General features: G+C 49.0%; 1 protein-coding gene across 9 annotated transcripts in view; it reads left to right on the top strand.

Moving 5' to 3' along the window:
* The window catches only part of Fam53a (family with sequence similarity 53 member A), a 33,477-nt gene extending 19,352 nt beyond the window's left edge, over window positions 1-14,125 (top strand). For 7 of the 9 annotated variants that reach the window (XM_029545284.1, XM_029545283.1, XM_029545281.1 and 4 more), the window contains 3 exons: window positions 640-694; window positions 2,872-3,635; window positions 13,591-14,119. In XM_029545284.1, coding sequence (XP_029401144.1) covers window positions 640-694; window positions 2,872-3,635; window positions 13,591-13,902 — 1,131 coding nt within the window. In that variant the 3' untranslated portion in view covers window positions 13,903-14,119. Of the gene's footprint in view, window positions 1-639; window positions 695-2,673; window positions 2,767-2,871; window positions 3,636-13,590 lie in introns of those variants that run through there. The other 2 variants (XM_029545285.1, XM_029545286.1) reach the window with 2 other exon arrangements.
* The last annotated feature ends 5,407 nt before the right edge of the window (window positions 14,126-19,532 follow it).

Raw genomic sequence — 19,532 nt, 5'->3', positions numbered from 1 at the left:
GTGAGGTTTGAAAGATCATTGATTAGCACAGGTCATCCACAGGAAAGGGCCAGAGCTTCAAGAGTGATCCCAGGAAGCCTGCAGTGGCTTAGGACACCGCCCATTTGTTCTGCTAGAGTTTGTTAGGTGTGGTGGCGCACACCTTTCCCAGCACTTGGGAGGCAGAGGCAGGCGGATTTCTGAGTTTGAGGCCAGCCTGGTCTACAAAGTGAGTTCCAGGACAGCCAGGGCTACACAGAGAAACCCTGCCTCGAAAACAAAACCAAAACCAAAACCAAACCAAAACAAAACAAAAAAAAACTTGTCCTGGGCCAGTAACAAGGCTCAGTGGGTGAAGGCATTTGTTGCCGAGCCTGGCAACCTGAGTTTGATCACTTGGTGGAAGGAAATAACAGATTGCCATAAGTTGTTTCTTGTTTTAACATGTTCACTGTAATGTGCACAACCCGCCCCTCTATGCCACCCCACACAAAATAAATGTTTTTTTTTTAATGTTAATTCTTTTTAAGAAAATATTTTTCTAGAGCCCAGTGCTTTTAATTTTAAACACCAATGGAGGTGTTAGGGAGAAATAGCATTACTGTGGTAAACGCTTGAGTTTTCACACGAGTACTGAGACGTCTCTCTTGTCACTTTTAGTATTCTGCTGAGAAACTGAACAAAAGTGGCCATTTGTTCCCTTTGGAGATTGGCGGTAAGTGTCTCAGAAGCCCGGGGAGGGTCTGTCTAAGGCTGAAGTAGCCGATGATGGAGCAAGGTGACATTGGGTCTTTGGCCGACTGAGTTAGATAGTCAGAGAAGCTTCAGGGAGACCTTTGTGGGACCTACTTGTGGGGCAGGAAGATCATGAGCCACCACCCTCCCTGCTCACAGGCCAGGAGTCAGAACTGGTCTCTCAGCAGGATGCGTCAGGGTCAGGGCTCAGCAGAGCCTCTGCTATTGCTGCTGGTGGTGATGTGGGAGGGAGCTAAGCACTGTTTTACCTTCTATGTGAGACATGGGTCTCCTTCAGCTCTCAGGTGGTATGTGGTCTGGCTGCCATTCTGCTGTAGTACACACTGGCTGAGTGAGTACTCCTGGACCTGCTCACACTCACTTTCTGACACGTTGCTCTTTAGCAATTAGAGAGGATAGTGGCCCCTAAGTGTGGGGGTAAATCAAGCGAAGATCCTGGGTTGGAATTACTCTGTGCTGCCTTGACGGTTGGAACACCTTACATGGTAGAACCATGTCAGGTTCACCTTGCTGACTGCCAGATTTCTAAAGTATTGTCAACCTTTTCACAAGCAGCCAGAACTAAGAGGTAAAGTCTCCATCGGGTTCCCACCTCTCCTGGCCTGTGCCTTCACTCCCACTTGTCTCCTCCAGTCCATCTTGCATATGAGACCACATTAAGTACTTCAGTCCCTGATCAGAGTTTCTGAGGGCTTCTTATGCACTCCTTTCTTTCTTCCCTCAGTCTCTGGTCTTACCTTCTTTCTGTCTCAGGTCACCCCAAGGTCCTTGATGTATCTTTCCCCGGAGGTGACCTTGACTGTTTCCTGTTGGTCTCTGTGGCCTGTACTCCAGTGTCTCTTAGCTTGTCTGTGGTTGGAAGCAGCAGGGAGAAGCTGAGTGGCCTGTTGGATGGCCTCCCATTAAGAGTGTCAGAGCATCCTCTGGTCAGGTCATTGGATATTTGAACCTTACCACTGGGCTGACTCCATTTGAAGACACCCACATACTTGACTTTGCACTTCTGTGAGGGAGGGCTAGAGTGGGTGCCTGCCCTTAAAGCCAACAAGTAGAACAAAGAGTAGGGCCATGGCAGCTCTGAGCAGCTCATGCAGGATCTGGGTGCCAAGTTGTACTGAGTGGTCAAGCTGACCAGAGGGGAGCTGGACTAGGCTGGACAGGTGTGTGGAGAGCTCTCATGTGGGCTATGCCCTGGGGGAAGTAGATTTGTGTTAGCACCTAGGGTATTGAGTCTTGTGAGCTGTAGTCGAGGCTCAGATGTCTTAAGGACTCCTAATCCTCTTCAGGGATGGGATGGAAGAAGCAGAGGAAGTAGTCCCTATGCTGCTCTTACCTGTGATGTCTTGGGCACATGGTTTTACAGGATGACCAGCCACCAAGGCACATTGCCAACACCCAGCTTTAGGGCCAAAGAAGTAGAGGGTTGACGATATTAGGGAGGTCTCTGTCCCAGTCCACTGTCCAACAGGCCAAGTCTGAGACAGGAACTCACTGTGTATCCCAGACAGGAAACGCAAATGCTCATCAGTCTTGCAGTTGCCTCATAAGTACTGGGATCCCAGGGGCGAACCACTACACCCAGGCTCAGCTGAGTCCTCTATCTGTAAGAAGATTTAAGACTGGCTGTCCACGTGGGTCATTAAGAAATGAGGCTATTTTCAGGAGGTAGCTTTGTTTGGTTCTTAGCTGGCACAGGTCTGTCTTTAGAGAAGGGCCAGGGATAGTGATAAATAAAGCATTATAATGACACATTGCATTAATGAACTGGGAGTAATATCAGTCAGATTATTTTCAGGAAATAGGTAGGGAGACAACTCCTTATGACCAGATGAAGCCAGGTTTGGTGGTATATGTCTTTAATTCCAGAGCTCAGGAGGCAGAGGCAGGTGGATCTATAACTTAAGGTTAGCCTGGTCTACATAGTGAGTTCCAGGACAACCAGGACTACACGGAGAGACCCTGTCTCAGAAAACCAAAAACATAACGAAAAAGGACTGGATGAAGCCTGGCCATTCAGATGCCGTGGCCCATGTGAGCAGTGGCGTTTTTGTCCACGTGTCCGTGAGCCTGGGAAGGGAGGCAGCGGGTGGTTCCCTATTGCTCACCGTTTCTTCTCACACCTTTGTGTTTCCCTAGTGGATAAAAGTCCCTGGAAGGCCTTACGTGGAGGATGGCCCACTGGAAGCCAGGCAGCCTCAGGCCCCTTCTCAGTGGGCCCACATGTTGTGTCTCACACCGAAGGTCTCAAGTGGCAGCTGGAATCCCCAGGGCCCATGGATGTGGGCCACTTCCTGGACCTCCATGATAGCACAGGGCCACCTGCAGCACCACCAACCAAGCGACACTGCCGGTCCCTGTCGGAACCAGAGGAGCTGGCTCGATGCCGCTCCCCATGGCGCCCTGGTAGCTCCAAGGTGTGGACTCCCATCTCCAAGAGGAGGTGCAACAGTGGTGGGAGTGCCACACTTCAGTGCTGCAGCGGCCTGGGCAACCCTGCCCTGCAGGGCACTCTAGTCCCCGGCCTGCCCAGGAGGCCTGTGTCACCCGCCGGCCCTACCTCACCCCTGACGCCCCGGCCAGCTTCAGCCAGCAGTGGCTTTGTGGATGGCAGTGAGGGCAGTTCAAGCTCAGGCCCACCCTGGCTTTCTACAGGACCCTGCCCATTTTCTTCCAGGCGCCGACTGTCCCTCTCACAAGAGCACCTTGTAGATGCAGGCGCTTGCCTGCCATCAGCCAGCAGCACCCCCACTTCCACACCTGAGCTAGGCCGGCACCATGGCCTGCTCCGGTGCCGCTCACAGCCTTGTGTATTGGATGGGAGGAGGGTCCGGCGCAAGCGAAGACGGGAGGAGGATGCCAGGTGGACACGCCCATCCTTGGACTTTCTGAAAATGACACGGGTGAGGCCACATCTTTGTTCTTGGGTGCTTAGGAAGCCTGTGTTTTGCCTTATATTGGTCTTGGGGTGAGGTTGGTTGTGGACAGCACTCCTGTAATCTTTTTTTTTTTTTAATTATTTGTTTATTTTATGTATGAGTACACTGTAGCTGCCTTCAGACACACCAGAAGAGGGTGTCAGATGTGGTTGTTGGGAATTGAACTCAGAACCTCTAGAAGAGCAGTCAGTGCTCTTAACCACTGAGCCATTTCTCCTGCCCTAAAATGAACAGAACTTTTTTTTTTTTTTTTTTTCGAGACAGGGTTTCTCTGTGCAGTCCTGGCTGTCCTGGAACACACTTTGTAGACCAGGCTGGCCTCGAACTCAGAAATCCACCTGCCTCTGCCTCCNGAGTGCTAGGATTAAAGGCGTGCGCCACCACACCCGGCTCACTCCTGTAATCTTACTTGACTAGTTTCTTCTGAGCCTAGGTGCTGTGTAAGGCCAGCTTGTCAGGGAACATGGCATAGCTTGGGTTGGTGAGGATGGCCTTTCTCAGCTGACCTCAAAAACCTCAGCCATACCTTATAGGCAGAGCCCCCACATGTGTGTCCTGGACCCTGAGCTCTGAGAGGACAAGGAGGGACTGAGTGTGGATTTTCAACGAAGCTGTTTCATTTGATTCAGCCTCATCTCTTGGGGGCCCTAACTACAGTTTGGGGTGACAGTTGTTTATAAAAGGGGAAGCCATCCCTGGAGGCTGACACTGAGTTTGGCACCACTGAAAATGCAATCTTTTGGCTTGTGATGGCTACAGGAACCAGAGCTGTTGGCTTGAGCTATGCCTCATTCAGAGACCAGTGCGTACCTGGCTGTGTGAGCTCTCCTGGCACATCCTGGAGATTTTGAGGGAACATTTTAGCTGGTGTAGTAGACCACTGCCTGCTCTCCTGTGGATCCCAGAGAGGAGCTAACTGCTGGCAGTGGGGGAGGGAACAGTGAGACTGGCCTGACTGTGACTGGGAGGGCATGTCCTCTCCGCTGCATCTGGAGCCTGGGAGGGTTCCTCAGCCCCTCTCTGAGAGCTGGAGTAGGGCCCAGCAGCTCTGCCCCCCTCTGGGTTCTCAGGGAGGAGGAGCAGAAGTAATAGACCCTCGTGCTTTTTTTCCCCTGCCAGGGCCTCACTATGGAGTCTTGGCTGGTTTGGAATTCATATAGACCAGACCAGCTTGGCACTGAAGTCAGAGATTTGCCTGCATCTGCCTCTTGAATGTTGGGATTGAGGCAGGGTGCTGCAGGAACCAGATCTGTGGGTACTGGGGGAGACAGTGTTATCTCTTCTCTGGGTGACTGGCATTGGCAGTTTCCAAACTCCTCATTGTCCATCGCTGTCCCATGGCTTTTAGCCTGACTTGTCTCTTGTAGGCATTACTGTGGATGCATGTCAGACTCTGAGTTGTGGGTGGTGCCAGGGCTGTCCTGAGCAGAGCTGCTTCAGTGTGTCTGTTGAGCCCATATTGGGAATGGTGTGGATAGGTCAGCCACTGCCACCAGGTTTGGGAGAAGGCCTGTCTGGCAGTCCATGTCTTGTGGGAGGTAGCCTGGCTCTGCAGATGCCTACCTATTGTGCAGCCTGCTGATGTGACTGCTGACTCTGTCTGACAGGTTTTCCAGAGGCTTCTTGCTGGTGGCTGTGAGGGTTGAAAGCCCATTCTTTCTGGTATGACTGAAGAGGGCTGATAGAAAGGAAGTGGCGGTGCTTTTAGTGTGATGTTGACTGTTGAGAAGTTGGTAACAAGTGCTGGATACTCAGGCTTTCCCTGCTAGCCAGTGCTGTGGTGTGGCTTGTGGCATCACCCAGTGGTGGTAGGAGGGGAACAGCAGCATAGGATGAGGCTGCTAGCAGAGAAGTCCTTGACTTGGTGCTTTTGGGGACGGGGATGGCTTGTAACAAAGGTGGGCTGGTGACCAAGGGTGGTCCTGATCTGGAGATGCTGTGAACACTCTGGGCTCCTTAGGAGGTAGAGGAAAGAAAATCTGGCCAGGGTGATGCTGGTGCTAGGACATTATAGATGGGCTCATTGTGGAGGTAGGGTGCCTGAGGGGCCCCACCTCACCTCTGCTCCATTGTTCAGTCCTCCTCCTGGGCTGTGGCTGTTACTTGGATGTTCTCTGGTCTGTTCCTTCTCCCTCCCTTCCCCGCTGTCCCCCTCAGGACTCAGATGTCCTCTGTTCCTGACATGGACACTATTCTTGTCAGCCTCCACTTAGTCCCCACATCACATTGTAACCTAAACTCAAAGGTCAGGATTGCTGTATCAGTAGCTGTTGCTGGCTAACAGGTGAGCCCAGTTGGTCTGGAAGCGTCTGAGCTGTGCTGTCTCTCTATCCCTTCAGGTCATGGGACAGGGAGCTCAGCCGGAAGGTTCTGCTCATACTTGGCTGCAGGACCTACTTCCCAGCTCCCTCCTGTGGCTCCTGATCATTGGCCTTTGTGGACACGTTAGTGTTCTTTATCTTTCCAGAGTGGGTGATCCGTAGAGCTGGCAAGGAGACACTGCAGTGTCTTGAGGGACCTAGTTTCTGTGACTGTCATGTAGTCCACATGCACCACACTGACCTGCTTAATGGCCCGCCTTGCGGTGGCTGTGGTAAGCTCTGTGTACAGAGCAGGCACTGTCTTAGACACCTGGGATTATGCAGACAGATGGTGTTGTAGGGACAGGGGAAGTAGTACAGGAGGCTTGGGGAGAATAGCATTATGGGTTTTTTGTGTATTTGTGTATATGCTTTTATTTTTATTTCTGTTTGTATTTATGTGTGGGTGTTCATGTGAGTGGTGTGTGTGAAATTCAGAGGTTAACCTTAGTCATATCATCTACTTCATTTTTTGTTTTTGTTTTTGTTTGAGACAGGGATTTTCCATGTATCCCTGGCTGTCTTGGAACTCACTGGGTAGACCAGGCTGGCCTCAAACTCACAGAGACCTGCCACCTCTACCTCCAGAGTGCTGGGTTAAAGGCCTTTGTCTGCTCCCACACCAGTCTTCCACACCGGTTTTTATTTTTTAATTTATTCTTTCATTTTTTAAAAAAAAGATTTATTTATTTATTATACGTAAGTACACTGTAGCTGTCTTCAGACACTCCAGAAGAGGGCGTCAGATCTTGTTACATATGGTTATGAGCCACCATGTGGTTGCTGGGATTTGAACTCCGGACCTTCGGAAGAGCAGTCAGGTGCTCTTACCCACTGAGCCATCTCACCAGCCCTATTCTTTCATTTTTGAGTATATAATTACATCATTTCCCTTTTCCTGTTTCTTCCTTCACATCTTCCCATATATCCCTCCTTGCTCTTGTTTAAATTCATGACCTCTTTTTTTCATTATTATTATTATTATTATTATTTTTTTTTTGAGACAGGGTTTCTCTGTATAGCCCTGGCTGTCGTGGAACTCATTAATTTTTGTTATGTGGATATACATATTTGCACACATATTCCTGTAGTTCTTTGAGTAGGCTTGAAGCCTCGTGGTCTTTGCCTGGTCCTATCTAGCATGTTGTCCTTGTTTAGCTCATGTCTAGGCAGTCATATGGTGAGACTTTGTGCCTTCTGACACTAGTAGGAAACAGTCTCACAGCAAACTTCTTCTTCTTTTTTTTTTTTTTAAAAAGATTTATTTATTTATTATATGTAAGTACACTGTAGCTGACTTCAGACACTCCAGAAGAGGGCATCAGATCTTGTTATGGATGGTTGTGAGCCACCATGTGGTTGCTGGGATTTGAACTCTGGACCTTCGGAAGAGCAGTCGGGTGCCCTTACCCACTGAGCCATCTCACCAGCCCTCACAGCAAACTTCTGATTCTTTGTCTCTTACAATCTTTCTGCTCATCTTCCACAGTGTTGCCTGAGCCTTATGTGAAGGACTTGTTCTGTAAATGTGTCCATTAAGCTGGGCTCCACAACTCTCTATTTTTGATTGGTTGTGATTCTCTGTTGTAGACAAGTTTCTTGGATGAGGGGTGAGGACTACACTTATCTGAGGGTATAAGGACAAAATTTTATGATATTGTTAGGGATTATGCTAATTTAGTAACCACTTACTTTGTTTTAATGGAAACAAGGCTTCTCAGTTTTTCTCTGGGACCTGGGCTCACCAGTTCGGCTAAGCCAAGTTATCAGAGGCCCAGGGACCCTCTGTGTTCCCTGTGCTGGGATTACAAGCATGAATCATCGTGTCATACTTGTTTTTTTAACATAGGTGCTGAGAGCCGGGCGTGGTGGCGCACGCCTTTAATCCCAGCACTCGGGAGGCAGAGACAGGCAGATTTCTGAGTTCAAGGACAGCCTGGTCTACAAAGTCAGTTCCAGGACAGCCAGGGCTACACAGAGAAACCCTGTCTCAAAAAAACAAAAAAACAAAAACAAAAAACAAACAAACCCATAGGTGCTGGATGTCAAACTCAGGCCCTTATGCCTGTGTGGCCAGTGCTTTCCCGTCTGAGCATCTTCCCAGCCCCTGAGCTTTCTTACCTCTCACACAATGACTAGATTTTAATCAATTAAGATGTGTTGGGGTGGAGTCAGTGCCCTGCTCATCAGGGCTGAAACTCTGCTTTCTGCCTGACAGGCACATGCCATTTCTGAAACCGACACATTCTCAGTGTCAGAGTCGACAGTGCAGCCAACGCGGAGGCACAGGCCTGTGGTTTTGTATTGTTGAAGCTACCATCTTCTTAATCTTACCATCGGAATCTTTCAAATTAAAATAGCATCTGAGACTACTAAAAAGCAAAGTAATGAGCGTTTTGTCCCTCCCTCCCCAATGATTAACACTTTACACTACTTTCTTCAGTTGCCTTTTTAGTGAACAGAGTGGCACTGGAACCTCACAGGGCCAAACCCTGACCTAGCTTGGGTCATATAGTCTAGGCATCTTTGACAGTTGTGAAGTACCATAGGGGGGCATGATCAGTCATCCCTACCCCTTGTCTATAGCACTATTCGTGTTAGAGGCCCTCAGTGTGAACAGTTCGAGCAGGGCTTCTTCTCCCTCACAGGTAGGAGGAGTTCATGCTGACTCACAGGCGAAGGATCCAGCTGATAGGCTGTGTCTTCAGACCTGCCACCTGTGGGTGACCATGCCCCCCACCTCACTTGTCTCACCTGTCTGTGTGAAGTGGCCTCATCATAAACTGGTCCCACATTTCTCCGTGTCCCATTCTCTGCTCCCTCTCAGTCCCTGTCAGCTAATGGTTCCCACACCTCCTCATCCTTGCCTACTGGTGTTAACTTTAGGATTGTCTGCTAGGGTTTTTGTTTGTGTTGTGGTTCACAGAGAAACTGGTTTAAAAAAAAAAAAAAAAAAAAAAAAAAAAAAAAAGATGGTTTAAACTGTGTGGTAGCACACGCCTTTAATCCCAGCACTCAGGAGGCAGAGGCAGGTGGATCTCTAAATTCAGTCCAGCTTGGTCTGTATAGTGAGTTCCAGGCAACCAGAGTTGGTTATGTAGGGATATACCCTGTCTCAGAAAACCAAGGTGGAGGTGGGGAGATCACATTTTGTAGAGTGAGGTTTCTGCACAACACCATGTCACCAGTGTGTTGGATTTATGAAGTTGCAGCTCATTGCAGGGCAGACCCAGCATGTTCACTACGTCCAAGGACCCGCCTCTTCCCCTTTGTCCTTTTTTGCTCATTGTTGCTGGGCTCTTGTGGCTACATCTGACCGGTGTGTGGCTACCAGGTGCTGTTACCTTGTTCTGCAACAGCTGTCCCACCCAGGAAAGTCCTGGTCCATCATCTTCCCTGCAGTAGCTAGTTGCTGCCTTGTTCTGTGGGGTGTGGCTGTGGGTAGGGTACCAGGCTGTGTCCAGGGTGGTCAGCTTTCCTGTGTACCTAGTGTGGAGTACTAACTGCCCTTACATCCCCTTCAGGCCACTCTTCCATCTTCCTGAGACTTTGACCAACCTTGTGTTTCTGTTGGAGTGGCACTTGCCTGGTGGCTGAGCACCGACGTATGGGATGACTGTTTTGAATGTCCAGTTTGTTGGCTCTGTTCCAACCTGTCTTTGTTACCAGTACATTTCACTCACTCTGTTTTCTTGAGTGGTGCTGAGGCGCTGTCCTCCCTGAGCCCTTCATACCCATTCCTGTCAACTTGGTGTCACTCTGCTGCTCCAGTGATTCTTCTGGAGGGCTAGGGATGTTGTACCTCTGTGGACACTCTGCGCCTTGTTGGGAGAGGATGAACATTGGGGGCGGGGCTCCTGTCCTTACAGCTTGCTTCCTCCCATGCTTGCTCTGGCATGTTGTAGGTGACATGTTTTCTCTAGTGTTTGGCAGTACCTGCCATTGCTCCTGTTTGACACAAGAGTCTGAGCACACCCTATCTTTGAGTTTTATGGTTGTAGACTAGTGTTGGGACTCCTGTGTTTCTGGCTAGTTCTTTGGTGTCTGAGTCCCTGAGAAGACTGTCAGTCTCTGTCTGGAGAGTGGAGTCTTCTGGAGCCGGGGCTCTGCATTTGGGGTACAGGTGTTCTCATTTACTCCCTTTCCCCACTATTCTTAAAACCTTACTCATTTTTGAAATTAATTTTTTTCCTGAGAGTAGACCTCTCTTCTTGGACAGAGCTGGGGTCAGACACTGTAGGGTGACATTGTCACCTGCCAAGGCATAAAAGCTCCATGTATCCCTCAGGCCTCTGTAACATGGGACAGGGTGATCTTTCCCCTCCCTGACACCCGAGGAAGGCCCTCTTGGATGTGTCCAGATGCCTGTTGATGTTTCTTGGCCATCCTAGGGTCTTGTCCTGGCACAGACACACACATGGCTAGGCTCTAGGCTGGCTTACTCCACCTGGCTCAGACTCTGGCTCTACCTTGGGCTGTGGAGCAGCTTTGCTGGCAGGAGATAGAGCTTGTGAACACAGGTCTAGGTGTTTTCCTCAGCACCTGGAGAGGAAAGCTCTTGGATGCCTGCGGCAGCAGTGTCAGGGTAGCTATAGGATGGTGTTCTAGGATTCCCCTGGCTTCATCATGGAGAGGAGGTTTGCAGTGGTAACCGGATATAACAGAATATGTCAGTTTCACTCAGCTCAAGAGATTCCTGGCATGGACAGCACCCTAGCTGGCCACCAACAGGCAGGCCTGCCTGCCTGCCTTCCTGCCTTCCTGCCTTCCTGCCTTCCTTCCAAAACAAAAACAAGCAAAAAAAAAAAAAAAATCCCCAAACAACCTGTGGGTTTGTCTACCTAGATGCAGAACATCATTGAGTGTCAGTCGGTGCTGCGGCTTGCCTTGGGACATGGTGCCAGTTCAAATTATGATAGCTGTGGGCTGGTTGGTAGTTCTCTCAGGGTTGGCTGTTGAGTGACAGTTATCTCTCTGAAGAGAGGAGACTGTGAGAGACGGCTGCTTGCGGCTGAAGCGACCCAGAGGGCAGTGGGGTCCAGCAGTGTTTCCTCACACATGTCAGGCCAGTGCAGAAGGCCTGAGGTGAAGGCAGGCTTCTGACTGCAGACCCAGGAATGTCTTCTGTTGTTGGGACTGCTGCTGCGTGCCTAGGGTCTACTGTCCTGCATTTGGATGTTCCCACTGTCTAGCAGGGCCACAGGAAATAAGCTGCAGAGTCTTCCAGCTAGTACAGTGACGGGCAAATTCATCTTGATTTGAGTAAAACAATATAAATTATTCCTTTTCATTTTGGGATTAAATCTAGCTGCTTACATCTTTAAGGATTTGCTTTTTGGAATATTGCTTCTCAGATTGGTTGGCTGGCTTTTGTTTTGTTTTGTTTTGAGACAGGGTTTCTCTGTCCACCCTCCCAGATAGCCTAGAAATTGAGATCCTGCAGCCTAGAAATTGAGATCCTGCAGCACTGCAACTCTCCTAAGGACTAGATGACAGCCATGTGCATAGCCAAGTGCCGCATGCCTAGCGGAGAGTCACTTTCGAACACCCCGCAGTCTGTCTTATTGAGACAACTGGTTCCTGCGACAGCACGGCTCCAGGGAAGAGACTCAGCTCTCCCTGGGCTTGTGTGTTTACGCTCACCTGTGATGGACCTGCTTCTAGTCAAAACGTAGATTTTTGCCAAGAGTGGTAGCAAATCTCTGAAACTCCAGCATTCAGGAGATAGAAGGAGGAATCAGAAGTTCAGGGCCACTCTCAGTTACAAACCATAGTAGTAAAGCCACCCTGGGCTACTTTGTCTGTCTGTCTGTCTGTCTGTCCTTATTCCAGACACATTTAGGGTGAGTTTTGGTTGTTTTTTCTGTTGTTTTGTAGCAGTGATTAGCTAATGTTCTGAAGGCCAGTGTGGCTTGCGTGGTTTGTGTCCTGGCATCTGTGTTTCTTTCCCGGTACCCACATACCTTCTAGAGTCCTCATGGAAGAGGCCAGTTTAAAGGAACCTGGTAGAGATTCTGGTGAGGACATAGACAGTACTGCGGGAGGTGGGGGGGACACAAGGCCTAGCCACGTCAGTGGCAGGTGGTATGTGCAGACCTAACATATGTACATCTCAGGACATGGGTGAATTCCAAGAGTCATGTGCAGCAGTCTAAGGTTGTGGTGCAAGTGAACCATGCCTCCAGACTGGTAAGAATAAGTGAACCCAAACCCCATGAACCTCAGAATTGAGAATGGTAGGAGTGGGACCAACTCCTTGCCTAATTCTCCCTATTCTGGAACGTGTAACACGACACCCCACTGAGAGGACCATGGCAGTCAGGTAGTTAATCCCTGACTTACCCTGAGTGAGGTGTATACATCCACATTCCCCATCAAGTGAAGCAGTTTGAGCAAGCAGCGATAGTAGTGTCTTCATCAAGAACCAGAGAGCAGGGTAGGCCTTCTTCCTTACAGCCCTACATACTCTCAGCACTCACTTGGAATCAAACTGGGTTCCATTCCCCGCCATCTACTTCCTGCCTGGTTCATGGATGCTCCAAGGGGAAGCATGGACCACCCCTTCCCAACACCCCACCCCTTCCCAACTCCCAGTAGTATGCCAGCGAGACCTAGGTACACAGGAGACTGGGAACCAGAGCCATTGTCCCAGACTCCTCTGCTTCCCACTTGGGAAAACACTGACTGAATGCTCCCATTACAGACTGCATTTTGCCTCCCGAGTGGTGTGCAGGCACCCCAGCTGCAAGACAGGACACAGCTCACGAAATAGGCCCTCTGAGTAGGCAAGTCTTTTTCAATTGGGTGAGCTCTGGTTTGGAGCAGAGACTGGTAGTTGAGTTCACAGAGGACATGCTGACAGCAGAGCCTCTCATCTGACTTTTATAGCTCTGTGCCCTGGGTATGCTTTGGGTTGTATATGCTAGAGGCAGCCCAAGATGCTTGCAAGGCTCAGAGTGCAAACCTGTACAAAGAGAGTTAGAGGCCCCTTGTTTGTGTTTTTGACATAGAGGTTTTAGGATAAAAAGCTCTCCACATGTTGTATTTGAGAAGATGAGAGTGGACGGTGGAAAGCAGGATTGAGGCAGCTAGGGATTGAGGGATAAATCGTGTGTATGTGGGTCTGATGAGTTAGAACTGGCTAACCTTGCCTGAAGCCTTTGTTGAACAGCTAGGTGGTATTGGAAATGGGGTACATGAGAGTCTTCCTGGATAGTCTGTACCGAGAGCAAGACAGGCTCTGGGATGCAGCCCTCTCCGAGGTCTCTACCATCGGGGACTTCCCAGGTAGGTGTTAGGCAATCACACACCTGGTGTCTCTGGTCTTGGTGGGTCCATGCTGGGCTTTCCAGAAACAGCCTAGCAGTCACTATGGGAACTCTGTGGCCCTGGTTTCTGATGAGGCCAGGGATGAGGGAGGCAGAGTTCAGGAAACAATTCTAGGGCCGTGACTGGTGTTTGGTGACTAGGATGGGCTAGACACCCTCATAGGCAGTCACAATGTTGTCTTGCACATCACCTACCAGGAATGCCTTCAGTCCATGTGTTTTCTATTGCAGACTTTAAAAAACTCCAAGAGCCTTTGCTCCCTGGACTGTGAAGATGATGAGGATGACACCCAGGCGAGGACTGTTGTGTCCTCCCCGTGTAACTCCCAGGGCCTCGTGGGCATCATCACACCCAGCTCTAGCCCAAGGATTCCCAGGCCTGGCCCTGCCAGCCCCAGTGTCTGGGCATCAGAGGAGCCAGAGGCCAGCCCAGGCGAGGGTGGGAGCAGTGGGGACCCCAGTGACTGGGACAGTGGAGGAGAAGAGGGCATCTTCCCACTGGACCACGGCGACCTGGACTTGGAGCAGATTGAGAACAACTGACTTGGGCCGAGCAGGATGACTGTGGTTGCTGTCTGTCACCTTGGTGCCTGACCAGTGGAAATAACTTGTGTGTTATTTTGAAAATTGAGGCGTAATTTTGATTCAGTTTTTCCTAAAGAAGTATTTTACATTTTTATGGCTTCTACAGTTTGGGAGAGCTTCTCTATTTTGAAATGGGTTTTCAGAGGGCATTCTATTAAACATGATTCTGCCTAGAGATTCTGCCTAGATTCTCTTTTTGTCAGAAGCCTGCTGTGAAAATTGAGTGTGCTTGCTGGACTACCTTGGGGCTGATGGTCTGCAGGCTCCCTGGGGACGGAACACAGCCTGAGAGCTTGGGATGTTCTGTATCCGTGGCCTTTGATATCTGCAGTTGGCAAATGGCTGGCTTGAACCACCTGGCTTCCTGCTGATGAGGTGCTGGTGCTGGCTGGGCTGGGCTGAGTCTTCAGGCTGCTTTTCTGTAACCTAGTGGCTTTGGGCTTCTGGGACATGAAGTGGCCATTACCAGTCCCCAAAAGTGATGCTTCTAGCAGCATGGCTAACACCTCTTAAGGGGTTGTAATCCCTACAATGTCCACTGAAAGAGTAGCATTATGAGGAAGGGCTTTGTGACAACACAGGAAGTGAACATCTCTGGAGAAGTTTTCTTTTTTCTTTTTCCAAGAAAATTTATGAAAGGAGATTGACATTAGTCCTGCTCCTCTCTCAGATGACCTGGGGCATACATCAAGTTATGTGGGGGTTGGCTTCTAGGGTCTCTTGCCTTTTTCCTGTGTTTGGGAACCAGTGTTATGCCAGCATCCTCCCCACCCCCATTAGCAGACAGTAGCACCCACGTGAGTCTCTGTTCGGTGGTTCTTGTCTGACACATTCACTTGGACAGTTGTGACATGGGACAGTTGTGACATGGGTCAGTCAAGGTTTCCTTTCCATCGATGCCCCAGAGGGCTTGTTCTTTGCTTTTGTTTTTTTGTTGTTGCTTTGTTTTTTTTTTATTTTGATTTTTGTTTTTTTTAATCTGAGCTGCATCTGAAGAGCCCTCCGAGACAGGCCTCGGCCCAGCTAGTTTGTATGACCACACCACAGCTTCTAGTGTTTGGTTCTCAAGAGGCCTGGTCTATTTAATGGCCGTTATCACAGCGTGACGACTTACTCAGAAGTCACTCAGGCCAAAGATTGCGCAGTGTGACTTCATAATTCTGTAAACAGCTGGCCAGCATGCATTTACCGAGCGAGGGCTGATGAGTTCTGTACTACCAGGTGCTCAGGCTCGTGGCCAAGCGCTGAGAGCCGCCCCTCTCTGGCTTCTGGCTACAGCTTTATAATGACTGTCCTGCTCCCTTGCTGTGGACCACTAGAATCCTGTTTGTGATCACCCATTTCTTGGTCTGACATCCTGAGGACATCACTCTAAGGCTGCTCAGTGTCTCCCAACGTGTCTCCTTAGCCACGTGGCCTACTGGAGGGGGGTTGTCCTCAGGGAAGACGCTAGGGACGGTAGGTTTGTTTTGTGTCCCATCAGCATGCCCAAGTGGCTCCATGCTTAGTCAAGCTCAGGTGGGGCTACCTGTCATCCTCTGCCTCTCTGCCTGTGGCTTTTCTTTAGTTCTTAGAGAACTCAGACCTCCCATAGACTACTGGGCCTGCCTGTCATTTCTCCTGTTTCCAAGGCCCTCTATCGCCCCTCCCCCTCCCTTTCCCCAGTTGCCTCTGCTTCCTGCTCTGGGCCTCTGAGCTCTTCCCTGCCCTAACTTCTCAGCCTAGGTGGGGCCCTCCTGGAGCTGTGTAGGTGCTGTTTCCCAGCCCCTGACTGCAGCTAAGCAGCTGCTGGTCACAACCCTGCCAGACTTCCCCCTGTATCCTCACCTCTTCCAGCATCCACGTGGGAGTACAACCTGCCTCTCCCCCCAACCCCCTTGATGAGGTGGATTTCCCAGCATCCTCAGAACGGCTCTCTGCTAACTGTCCTACTCCTTTAGGTACATAGTTCAGTGATGTCAACACAGTTACATGACTTCCATCTCCTGAACTTTCCATATCTTTCTTATTTTTTAAAGTTATCATTTACTTACTTGATGTCTATGTGTGTTTTGCCTACATGCCTGTCTGTACAACATATGTGTGCCTGGTGTCCTTGGAGGACAGAAGGTCTCCTGGGACTGGCAAGGTTGTTAGCTAGCTACCACGTGGGTGTTAGCAACTGAACTCAGGGACTGTTTCAAGAGCTCTTAACCTCTGAGCCATCTCTCCAGCCCCTGAACCTTTTATATCTTGAAGCTGAATCCTTTTTCCCCGTTTGTCATCCTCGAAATTTCCTAGCCCTCCTCTGTCCCGTGGGTTTTGTCTGTGACCTTTATGACGTTTCAGGCATTGTATGTTAGAGTCTGTTAGACTTACTGTTTCGCCAGGACTGACTAGATGGGAGACCGGAAGCCTGCTTATCCTTGAATCCTCTTGGGATAGATGTTGGTTCTTACTGCTCTGAGGGGCAGAGGCATACCCTGGCAGCTTTCTCTCTGCCCAGCCTGCTATGGACCCTGACCGCCTACTCAGGCTCCCAGCTTCTGCTGCATGGCTGGCTCCTACCTTTTGAGTACCATCTTCATAAGGGGTATCCTCTCTTGGGCCCAGACCTCCTGCCTGTCCACGTGGGGCTCTGGTGAACAGGTCCTGCTGGTGTGGATACAGCAGCAGGTCACAAGCGTAATGTGACTCTCAACCAAGGCCTGGCAGGCACAGACACCTCTGGACGCTCACCAGAAAACCTGGCATCCATGTGCCCTGTGCTGTTACCTGGCTGGGCCCTGGGCACTGTGTGCTGCTCTTCATGTGTGGGGGAAGGGGGCATCTGAGGAGGCATGATCTGCTCAGGGAGAACAGATGGTAGTGTAAAGGCTCTGGGGAAGAGACAAATTTGAGGTGCTGCCTGCAGCAAGGGAACCTGGACTTAGAGGCGATAACAGGATTGGGAACACAATAATATATTAAAAATGGGTTTAAATGCGTAAGAGTGGACTCAAATCTGTGAATAGGAAGAAACCACAGATGTAACTGTTCTCAGAAGCTGTATGCCATGACAAAACTGGACAGATTGCAGGGGAAAAGAAAAAATCACCGCTGGGCAGTGGTGGCGCACGCCTTTAATCCCAGCACTTGGGAGGCAGAGGCAGGTGGATTTCTGAGTTCGAGGCTAGCCTGGTCTACAAAGTGAGTACCAGGACAGCCAGGGCTATACAGAGAAACCCTGTCTCGAAAAACCAAAAAAAAAAAAAAAAAAAAAAAATCACCAATCTCTCTCAAAGGGGATTCTGGTAAGTAGTGAGTGAGGACAGACTGGGCTCATGTGCATCCCTCAGTCATGCTAGGAAGTCAGAGCATTTCAGGCATGGGCAATCCGAGTGTGACCAAGAGGATCTGTCAACACATGCCTAAGAACTGATATCTGTCCAGAACTACCTGACCATACGTCCATAGCAGATACAAAACTTCATTGTAAAATTGATAAGAGGGCTGGAGAGGTGGCTCAGCCATGAAGACCATTTGCTGCTTTTCCTGAGGATCTCAGTTCAATCCCAGCACCATATCAGGTGTCTACCAACTTGTAATTCTAGCTCCTGGGCATCCAACACCCTCTTCTGGCCTCTATAGGCACCCACATAAGAGGCATACAAATGTACACATGCACACATAAAATAAATTCTAAATATTCACAAGAAATGCACCTATGTCACTCTTAGGTCAAAGAAGAAATTGGTATTAGAAAAAAACATTTAGAGCTAACAGAGTAAGGCTCCATGACAGCTCTTGTCTTGACTCCTCCAATGAGGGCCTGGGCAGGGCTGGACAGTAGAATGGAGGACTGAGGCATAAGTTCTGACCTGGAATCTACCAGGAAGAGGCAAATGACATGGACTGATAATAAAGTACTGGCTAAGAGACTCGGAGGTGTGGTTTGCTGACTGAGCCCTGGCCTAGAGTTCACCACTGAGGGGCGTGGTTTGGCCACAGCGCATTTGCCTGGCATGTCTGAAGCTCTGGGTTCAACCAACCAACTAAACTAAACCCAACCCAACCAACTAAACCCAACCAACTAAACAAACAAAAGAACAAAACAAGAAAACTCAAAAAAAACAAACAAACAAACAAACCCAAAACCAAAAAATTAAAACAACCACCCACCAAAACCCCAGAAAATCTAGGTGCTGGAGGAGAGGCTGCGCACCAGAATTCATAAGACATAGATGAAGTTGTATATAGAAGGGCATTTATAGTAGGTCATTGCACTAGAAAAAAATCAAAAGAGTAGAACATATTTCAGGTTCCAGTTTGAGAAATGGAAACAAGAATGGCAAGGTTTTTTAAGCATCAGGTGGTGCTCTGGTTTTACCGTCCACAGTGCCCTCCTGGGTGGGTAGTAGTACTCTCCCTTCTCAGCCTTTCAAAAATGTGAAAAACGTGCAGGGCCGTGGCTCATGCTTCTAATTCTAGCTCTCAGGATGAACAGGTTTGTTACTAGCTCATTGACATGGAGTTCCAGATCATCTAGGGCTATACAGTAAGATCCTGTTTTAGAAAAAAAAAAAAAACTAATAAAAAATAAAAACCTATTCTTAGTTCCTAATCTTTACTCAAGAGACATTTAGCTTAGCAGCAGTCATTTGCTTAATGAGAAAGAAAGAATAGATCTTGAGAAGAGAAAGCTCGAGAGATAGCAGGGAAGGGTTAAGAGCACTGGCTGCTCTTCTAAAGTCCTGAGTTTGGTTTTCAGCATCCACTTGTCAGCTCACAACTGTCTATAACTCCAGCTCCAAAGGTTCCAGTGTCCTCTTCTGGCCTCTGTGGGCACTTGACAAGTGCTCAGATGTAGACCTTCTCTTCCTCCTCTCCCCCTTCTTTTTTAAAAATTGCTCTGTCTGCATATACACCTGCATGCTAGAAGAGGGCATCAGATCACAGTAGACGGTTGTGAGCTACCATGTGGGTGCTGGGAATTGAACCAAGGACCTCTAGAAGAGCAACCGGTATTCTTTTTGTTGTTTTGTTTTTTGTTTTTTTTGTTTTGTTTTTTTTTGTTTTTTAAAGAAACATTCTTTAATTAGGCAGAATGGAATGTGATGCTACATCAAATGTTAGCACTCTTTTTTTTTTTCCAAATTTTGTTAGATATTTTCTTCATTTACATTTCAAATGCTATCCTGAAAGTCTCCTATACCCTGCTCCCCTACCCACCCATTCCCACTTCTTGGCCCTGGCGTTCCCCTGTACTGGGTCATATAAAGTTTGCAAGACCAAGGGGCCTCTCTTCCCAGTGATGGGCGACTCTGAGTCCCCTGCCAGCCTGGCTACAGAAGAGTGCCTTGTATGGGCTTTTGTTGGGGGATGGAGATATAGGGGGTGGAAAGAGAGCTCCACAGATAGGAGCACTTGTTGCTCTTACAGAGGTCCCAGGTTTGATTCCTAGCCCCCACATGGTGGTTCACAACCTTTCCTAACTTTAGTTTCAGGACTAGCAGCCATGTATTGGGTGCATATACACACATCAAGTAAAACATTCACAAAGCAAATTAAATCTTTTTTTAAAAAAAAATAAACATGACTCTGGGTGATTTTTTTTTTTTTTTTTTTTG

Source organism: Mus pahari, chromosome 13 (assembly GCF_900095145.1).
Source record: "Mus pahari chromosome 13, PAHARI_EIJ_v1.1, whole genome shotgun sequence".
In the NCBI taxonomy this organism is placed as follows: Eukaryota; Metazoa; Chordata; class Mammalia; order Rodentia; family Muridae; genus Mus; species Mus pahari.
The sequence above is the reverse complement of the archived record's forward strand: the minus strand, read 5'-3'. Positions and strand labels throughout refer to the sequence as shown.